Raw genomic sequence first — 10,091 nt, 5'->3', positions numbered from 1 at the left:
GTATAATGCGAAGGTAAATGGTGTTTAAATACTTGCACAAAATGAATCTCTGTACATGGCTTCTTTTTTTTAACTTTTTAAATTTTTATTAATTTAATATATGTTTCGTCACGTACCCTCTTATTGACTTTTTTCTTTTTACTAATAGTTTTATATATCATGCATGCATATTCAACTAAAGGATCAATTGCTAACCCAAATTTTCAACGTTTCTCACGAGGACTAGTCCGATCCAGTGTTTGAAACAACATTATACCTACCTGTATGTATTCCAACGTGTAGCTGCGTTTGGAACTACTACAAAGAGACATTAGTCTTGGCCTAACTATATATAACGTGTTCACAGACTCGTACGTAGGGAGACTGCTGACTCAATGATTATATAACAAATTTTGACACTAATTAAAATGGAATTCTTTAGAGGCGGAAGCGTTCGGTATTGAAATTATCTGCGTTGAAAAATGTTTACTTTGCAAGGGTTAGGCCGTTAAACCAGAATTTGACAAATTTCCAGACATGGGTGCATACGTAGTAGGTTAGAATCGAACTACTTGGAACATGGTCATCAAACCAGCTGGTCCAAGAAAATTGGTGGGCGATTTTCGTTTCAAGAGCACTTCATGAAATGATGTTTCTAAGACGTCCCCCAAAACAGACCAACAAAAATCGTGTTTTAAAAACTCATCAAGCTAGCAGACTTGATCATGTCATCATAACGCACTTGTTACTACTCGGCTTTTTAGTCTAAATTTGATAAACGCGCCTTACTAGTAGGCCAAAATGCAATACGATTTGATGCATTCACGATTAATACAGGAATCAATGACGTCGGGTGTCAATTGTGGAATATTGGAGTTTTATACAATTTAGAGATAAGAGATAAACACAAGATATATATATATATATATATATATATTTGTTTTTTGATAGGTTAAACACAAGATATGTATATATATATATATATATATAGACTCCACTGCAATAAATGATATTGCGCACTCATCATGGACAATATTAAATACAGTAGAATTCATGTACTGTAGTATTTATCTTTTCTAGAATGATAAAAAAGTATAAGAAATTCTACTTCGGACGCCAACAATCTTATAAATTAATTACGTACCCTCAGTCGACTCAATTGAATAAGTTAGAATTTTTTAAAATAGATAAATTGGTGAACTTCAACATTCAGGTTTGAACGTCCCACTATATATAGCTAGACATGACTAACCAAACACCATTATGAATTATTCATGAAAACCTAACAGTGAAAACGTACCCCACCACAAGCAATATCACATGTCACAAAGGTCGCCGAATATTCCAACATGATTTGCATGTTAATTACTTTTTGACTTTATACCGTCTTTTGAATTAACAGACAAAGAACAAGGTTATGTTTCACCAAAACATCAAGTAATGTGGGAATCACCTTTGTCTCGATCGATCGAGGGCCTCACCTGGATTTATTTTGTTCTCGGATAATTAAGCTCTTCATGAACTACCATTTCTGTTCCATATTGTATAATTAAGTTCTTTTTATTCCAATTAAGAACAGAACATTTAATTTGTTAATTTGCTAGAATTTTAAATTTCAAGATACTTGGAGATGCTTGGGGAATGAGATGATGAGATGAGAATTTTGTGAATAATAGTGAAATAGTTTGAGTTAAGTATTTATTAGATTTTGAAAAATAAGAGAGAAAAAGTTGAATAAAAAATACTATAAAATTAAAATATTGTTAGAATAATATTATTTTTATTTTGAAATTTGAAAAAATTGAAGTTTTTTTTGTTTTTTATTTGAAAGTTTGAAAAGTTGTAGGTAATTATTAATTCGAAAAAGTTGTAATGATTAATTTGAAAATATTTGTGTTTGAATGATATTTTTAGAAGTAAATGAGATATGATGAGATGAAATGGAATGAGATCACGAAAAACTTTTCCAACAATCCTCTTATAGCTTGTTTTCATCAATTAGTACATAATATTGCAATTAAACAATAGAATATATATTTTATCTTGAAGCTGACTATTTTTCCGAAGCCCAGTGGTACAAATTTAGATTTATAGAGGCAAAACTTATCTTAATTAGAAAAGTTGTGTATAATAAATGAGTTATTCTACTCATCATTCCTATATATACCACATACTTACCAAGTAGTAAATGTACTTAACTTACAAAAAAATTATTTTTCCACGTTTTAGTTATTGATTATATATGCTATCATGAAATTGAAAATTCAAATTTTGAATTTCAAAAGAAAATTGACAAAACAAGTTTTGTAAATAAAATAGTAAATAGAGTTATAAGTACATGTAGTACTACTCAAGTATTAAACTTTACAAATTTATGTGCATGTTTGCAATTACAATGTGAAATATAGTTTATAGCTTTAAAGCTTATACCTTATAACTTAAACAATATGTTCTAATATTAAATAGTTATTTACTGTTTGATAATCATATGTTTAAACTACTTTAAAACATGTTACATTTGTTTGGAAAACAAATATAAAAGTACTTTTTGATATAGAAATGACGATTATTTGATTATTTAAAGATTATGATCATATCCTTGAAAGTTTGAAAGTTGTAATTATCTGAAAGTTGTATGGGTATTTTCACCCATTGACAATCTTATTAAAATTTGAATTACGTTTCGTATTATCTGAAAAAACATGTTGGAGGAAAAGCATTAAAACGATGTTTTTCCTCGAACGTACCATTTAACTTATTTGAGATTAAAAAGTTCTTAAATATGTAACATCCAAGCAACCCAATTTTTCTATTAGAGTGCTTTAAAGCTATTTAAACACTTTTTAAGACTAACACTCCCTATATCGATTGCTTAATACGTTAGACTGTAAAATATTTTTGTTACTGTAAAGTCATCTAATTACATCTCACTATATCAATTTGTAAATTTTAGTTTTGCAACTTCTTGTCGTGAACCTAGCTAGCTAATCTAATCCAAAGAAACATCTTCTTTTGACGAGCTAGCTAGAAATGATCTACGAAACTTCAAAAGAGTATGCTTTGTACTATGTCGGCCTTGGATTGTGGTCGTGATTAGTTTTTCTTTTGCCATCCGTGTTTTCAGCTGTTCCATGTTCAAGTAAATTTCTATTTTAACACGCCTCCTCCAAAAAAATAAATAGGAAGGATGGAAAATGAGTTACGACTTTTCTTCACGATCATTTTCCAGGAACTAGGTAGTTTCCTTTTTATACTACAAAACAAGAGAACATTCCACTAGCTTGTCTCTGTCTTGAAAAAGCAATTAGACAATGCAAGAAAGATGTTCCATGTTGCATGCACAAGCATTTTCCACGGATTCCTTCAATTAATCTTCTCGGTTTTCCTAAGAACCAAACAATAAATCATTTTCTATGGAACACGTACGCGGTAACGGTGCGGCCAAAGGGTTGGTCTTAGCTTTTCGGAAAAACCGTTAATAAGTTCATTAAAACCGATTAATCCGGTGTCATGAAGTGATAAAGATATTGCAATATTAAGGAGTATATATATTAAATTAGCAAAGGGAATTTCCTTTCCTTTCGGGACTCATGAAAACTCAAGATCAATATGGATGCTTAGGCTAGCTAGACTATTGATCTGTTTAATTGGGGGAAAATATATTACAAAAAATCAAGTAAATATAAGATGTATCAGTCTTGAGGAGGCCCTTCGAGTCGAAGGTAATCATACATTACTCCTTGAAAAGGACTTCCGCTCTTTGACTGTATGAGATAGATTGTGTTTTCTCCTACTTTGAGTAGATCGCTTGGTACATCAATGGTGTACAACCAATATAACCCATGAACTCCATGCCTCGCGATGGCATTGTCGCCTCCTATAAATCCTGTGCTGAAGTGAGCAAATCTGGCCATCGGATTGTTGAACCGAACCTTGATACATAATCATATATAATTATTAAGTTGGCCGGCCAGTGTGTCAATGCATCATTTATAAATAGATTTTTGGTTTTTGAAAATGAATTTCAGGTCTTTGCATATACCTGCAAGGTAGCTGCTTCAGCTGACGCCAAGGCCATCTGGAGGGTGTAGTTGCTGTTGTCTTCCACTGTTCGCAATTCAAATACAATCTGCCATATTGTACCTTCATATGTCCAACCATTTACACGCCTGCAATGCATGAGTAGTAGTATTAGTATCAACTATATATCAAGAATTCCAGCAAACAAGATATATATTGCAGGAATGCATGCAAAGAAATTAAGGTTAAGAAAATTATAACATACATATGTATCATGTATATATACCTCGTAACGTGGGCGAAGAACCAATCAGTACAATAGTTGCTGGTATTGATGTTGTAGATGAGATCCTGATCTGGATATAAATCTGTGTACCGATCCCATAAACCATATTGTCGGTACCTGCAATGCATTATATATATATATAATCACTTGATTAAAGTTAGCGGCATTAATAACTTGTCATGAATTAAGAGTGCAACAACATAGATGAATAATGCTGTCTGTTGGTGTGACTCACTTTTCTGTGTTAGAATTAATGTTATACAATGGGTCCCTGAGTGCTGGGTTTGGATCAGGTATATAGAACTCTCCGGCCGTGCGGTCAGGGATGCCAATTTCCCACAGGGTCGGACCCTTTCTTGGAGGCTCATACACAAGAACATTCAGATTTATTTCCGAACCTGCAATTTTGGACCGTCAATGAAGCCAAATTTTGGAGGCTCATACGCAAGATCACGATTCAGTTTCTACGTATAAAAGTTTTAAAATGGGATGCATTTTTTTTTTCCAAGTTTCATAGCAATTTATTAATGATAAATGCTAGGGAGTCTGATTGCTTTTTTTATTTTTATTTTTTAGTTTTTTTTTACTTAGTGATTAAGAAAATATTGTTTAATAATATTGTGAATTTTTAAAAAAAAAAAATATTTTAAAATGTTAAAAAAATTATGTGAAAAAAAATAATTTTAAAAAATATTTTCTTAATCACTAAGTAAAAAAAACTAAAAAAAAAAAAAAAAAGAAAGCAAAAAAAAGGGAAGAGCCCAAATCCGACTCCCTAGCATTTTTCTTTATTAATTATTTTTTCTTAATGGGTAAGTACCAATTGCATTATATTATGTCAAAAGTTGTATCTTTCGGAAGTGGTTGCATAATTTTCTAATATATATTGAGAGTCAAATATTGCATCTTTTTCTAATTGGGGTGGCCGCCTGTTGCAAAATTTCCCGAATTGCTGCTAATTACTTTATTACTCCTATATTAATATATGTTTATGTATGGGAACTAAATTAACTTATAATACATAGTTGGTTTTAAAAGTCATCTTATGAGCTAACATCCACAAAGTCTTATTAGATATTTTATAAATAAGTTAAATCTAACCATCCAATTTTGACATTATGATCATCTACGTACATATATAACACATGATAACATTAATCTATTGATATAAGCGTGAAAATTATTAGATAGTTTCGGAGTACAGATACATGGTATGGACATCCTATCATACAATGCCATATTAATTAAAACTAATATTTATAAAAGTATTTTAATTACATGACATGCTATGATAGGATGAGAATATATACCAAATCATACGTAATGCACACGATAGTATATATCTGATAATTTTCTAGCAATGATACATTCTTAATATTGTGTTAAAAAATATGGGGCCAATCCATAATCTATTTCTATCTAATATGCTTCTGTTTAGCATATAAAATATTTTGTTATCAATTAAAAAAATAAAAAACTAATCTACGGAGAATCTTATATTATAATTGGAAAATATTCTAGTTATCACAAACAGATTATACAAAAGTAATCTTATAAATTGATATGGTTTGATGTGGTTCGTCAAATTATAAAATTATTTTTATTATAAAGTAAATCGAATGAATTAAATAAAATCATGTTAATTTGTAGAATTATGTTTATACAATTTTTTCTATGAATATAGCAGTTCTTTATATAACAATTACCTGGTTTAATAGAAATAGTGGAGTTATTTTTGTAATCCCCAACAAAACCAGGGACCCACGCATACAAATTATAGTCTCCAGGTCGGACATTTTTAATGACGAAACGTCCTTGCTCGTCTGCTTTGGTCCAGAATTGATAGCCCTGAAAGAAAATTAGCCAAGAAAATACATATTAAGGTTTACACCTCATTCCTCCCATCTAATCACCCTTTCACTATTCAAATTATAATTAGTGGAATCTCGGACTCTGACCCAGAACTTTGAAAGCAGTCAATCACCTTGCTTTCCCTTTGCCATGATCCCACCTCTCCCGGAGCCGCCAATCCCACGTAAGCAGATTGCCCACCCATTAATTTCTCATTCATATACCTAATTAATTAATAAGTTTAAAATCACGTACGATATGATCTCATGCATATATCGCATTGTGCATACATGTGTTAATTGAATTACTTGTGTGTGAAGAAAACAATTAAGCTAAAATGTCAAGGAAAAAGCAAAGAGACATACGGGTCATGGACCATCAATTGACCCGTAACGGTTCCACGTTGGTCAGCAAAAGGAAAGTCTTCTGTCTTTGTGAAATTGTATGGCCAACTTTCTTCTTCAACCGACATCTAGATGAAAATTGAGTCCAACTTAATAATTAATTATATAAATATTTAAGCTGGAAAATGCAACCAAGTCTTGGGAAATAATTAAAGGAGTTGAACTAGTTATACCCTGACGATCACTTGAATCATTAATCATCATTATATTATATATATATACATACCTGCTCTTTGGCATTTTTCCAAAGTTTTGAGGCATTTTCCTCGTTAGAGAGCGAATTGACATAAAGAAATATGGGACCAAAAACTTTCTTCCATGGCTCCCCTTCTTCAAACTTCATCTCTACGTCCTTCCCAGCGTAGTGTGTACTCACAAACATCTGAATAACCAATTAATTAATAATAACTACATATATCTCATGTACGATAAAATTAATGTGTCTCTAAATCATTCTCTTTAGGCTACGTTTGTATATTGAGATAAGTTAAGTTGAGTTGAGTTGTGAATAATAGTATTTTGTAGGTTCCATTGATCAGATGGGTTTGACTTTTTAAGTCGAAATGTATGAAATAGATTGAGATAGATTTAATTTTTTTATGAAAAATTAAAAAAGTAGTAGATCTCATTAATGATTAGTTTGAGATGAGTTGAGTTGGGTCTACTAACCAAACACAGCCTTAAACTTTCAAATTCAAGTAGAAACTCAAAACAATTTAATTGTAATAAATAATTTTGTATGATTATCATTTAAAAATGTCATGCCAATAAATAAAAATATAAAAGAAATGGATACGTTTTGTTATGTACTATATATGATCTTACCAAATGTTTGATCGCATGATCTTAATAAGCAGAAACTATATATAATCTTTTTTATTCTTTTTAGCGGAAGAGAGGTTTCGAATTCTTAAACCTCTTTTTTTAAAATTAAAATTTATGTCAATCACACTACATACCTACAAAACTATATATAATCTTGAGGGTATAGATGAGGTGACTTACAGAGAGGGCAAAGGGGCCCACATGGGAGGTGAGGTCCTGCTTCATGGGCCCTGCTGTCCTGAACTCATTACTCGGTGTTATGACCCATAATCCAACAGACGGGCTTGAAGATATCCATCCATGAACCTTATTGTCTTTGTTTTCCACCGAGTATTGGTACTTGTCATCTACCTGCATCCACTCCGGCCCAACTTTAAACCTTATTTCTTATAAATTTAGAGCCTTTTATTTTTTACTATTTACTGGATCTATTCAGTATACTTTCTCTGTTCTATTCTATGTGGAATGCAATACGGAGCTATGAAATACGCTCAAATGTGTTACAGAATCAAATTCGGAAAAAAGAAGCCGCACTTAACTCTTTTATTAAATTTAATGCAAAAGAAACTTTTTAACTATTATATATAAAGAGATTTTATAGAAGTAAATCTATCAATTGACACGAGTACTTTATATAATACATTATGATCTACTAATTTATAATAAAAATAAATTTACAATTTAACATATTACATTAAATTACGTCAATTTGTTGATTTATTTTGATGGAATTTCTTTGTAGGCAAAACATTTCTCTTAATGTAATTCGTATAGGCCGGCTTGTTGTACTTCTCCTTTTAAATCTTATTCTACTACTTGATTATAAACAAATTACAATGAATTAATTTCATTTATTTTCAGAATAATAATGATATGGATATAACTATATTTTAATAATTTATTGTAAAATCAGCCAATGTGATTATAAGTACTACTATTTCGTTATTGACTTCTCAATTAAATTTAAATTTCAAATTATATATATATATATAATTATCTTTCATTTAAAAAAATATATAAAAAACAATTCCAAATTTTGCAATATGGATTTGTAACAAATTATGGATTTAGCTAGGGATAGTACCTGTCCTCGAAATTTAGGTTCAACTGGGTTGGTCAACTGAACAGCCTCCGGGTAAGCTAGGACCTGACCGTTTTCTCGATCTTGATACGTCGGCATACACCTCTGCATGTCGTCAGATACTGCCATGTAATGAAATCTGACCATTGATTTTTAAATACCATATTAACAATTGCCCGACCTCCCTCAATTTGAAAATTCTCTTCTAGTATTAGGAAAATGAAATGAACACATTTTAAATACATTTCTTCTTGGAGCTTGTAAACAATCCTAATCTGTGTAATCTCCACCTCCGGCCATCCCTTAACACGCTCAAATATTGCGTATGAATAAAATCCCGAGTTTCCACGTCGCAATATGTATCTACAAAGTCAAATTTTGAAACAACGAGACCAGTGTATAAAGTAAATCTTATAATGCCACGTCTTGAGATAATAAAAATTAAGATGATGAACAGAGTTAAAGCACAAACCTCTTGTCTATATTTAGAGGAACACTCTCTCCACGTTTGGAAACATCCCATGTCCTGCTAAATGAAAGCTCTACTTGGTCTGCGTTCTGAGTTATTACCGTAAAGTTTGTTCCTGCCACTCTGCACATAATTCGTGTACATTTTTTTCAAGCCTAGAAAACAAATCCATGCAGGCCGTACTTGTCGTATTGATTAAGGAAGAGAACTAAATTACCTACCTCTCAAAGATTCCAGTAGTACCACGACCACCTTGCTGATCATTCCAAACTACATCCCAATACCTAAACGTCGTACGTACGTATACGCGTACGTACGCATTTCATTTTGTCGATTAACAAAGCAGCTTGATCATAAGTACGCTAAATATATGGGAAAATGGTATATATATATATAGCTTTAAAGATTTCTGAAGGCAAACGACTCGAAAATTATGACTCTAAAAGCCAGGAGGAATGTACATAAATATATAAATACGTAGTACCCTCTATCATCTCTGCCATTATGTTCTTCAAGCAAATTATCGAGACCATTGTTATAGTTTATTCCCAAGACATGACCATCTGGTCTCGAGAAACTCACTCCCACGATGCCATTATCCACCACCACCTGATCATATATAATTCGATCCATTTATCCCATCAGTCACCAAAAAATGAAATAACGAAATAAAAAGTGGGCTATTGAATCCATGCGAAATGTAAAAATGGAAATGGGTCCTTCATTTCAGGGGAGAAGATGGAACATGATACGTTATGCATTTACCTGACAAGGATCGTCGGTATAGAGCTTCACGTCATAAGATTTTGGACCGCTGTTCAATAAAACTCTCCTGCAATATCACATATAATATTATGAAAGAAAAAAAGCTATCAACATATAATTATACGGCCAGTACTGTGATTTTTCTTCTCATATTTTTCCTCTATTTATTTATGAGATTTGCTGCACATCAGTCCGAAATCGTAGCACATCTCACAGAATTTTTTTTTTTTACTCAATACATTGAATATGCTGAAGCTTCCGTCTTATGCACATATTTTTTCTTTATTTATTTCAGTCCGAATTAGGTGAAACACTTCTAGAAAGGATGATGTATGAGCGCGCGATTTGAACGTGACTTCAAAAGGTATATCTGACTTCTAAAGATACCTCGAGTTGCCAAATCTCCCCCCA

The 10,091-nt window shown here is 31.7% G+C and overlaps 1 protein-coding gene across 1 annotated transcript; it reads right to left on the bottom strand.

Annotated features, from left to right (window-relative positions):
- Positions 1-3,671: 3,671 nt before the first annotated feature.
- Positions 3,672-9,548, bottom strand: LOC108984584 (rhamnogalacturonate lyase-like). The gene is made up of 14 exons (XM_018956591.2): positions 9,400-9,548; positions 9,137-9,199; positions 8,919-9,038; positions 8,690-8,809; positions 8,450-8,585; positions 7,546-7,716; positions 6,767-6,922; positions 6,502-6,608; positions 6,270-6,360; positions 5,992-6,133; positions 4,521-4,683; positions 4,286-4,402; positions 4,022-4,148; positions 3,672-3,911 (listed from the first exon to the last, which is right to left on the bottom strand). The coding sequence occupies exons 1-14, from the start codon at positions 9,546-9,548 to the stop codon at positions 3,672-3,674; spliced, it is 1,902 nt and encodes a 633-aa protein (XP_018812136.2).
- Between the last annotated feature and the right edge of the window lie 543 nt (positions 9,549-10,091).

Source organism: Juglans regia, chromosome 11 (assembly GCF_001411555.2).
Source record: "Juglans regia cultivar Chandler chromosome 11, Walnut 2.0, whole genome shotgun sequence".
Taxonomy (NCBI): Eukaryota; Viridiplantae; Streptophyta; class Magnoliopsida; order Fagales; family Juglandaceae; genus Juglans; species Juglans regia.
The sequence above is the reverse complement of the archived record's forward strand: the minus strand, read 5'-3'. Positions and strand labels throughout refer to the sequence as shown.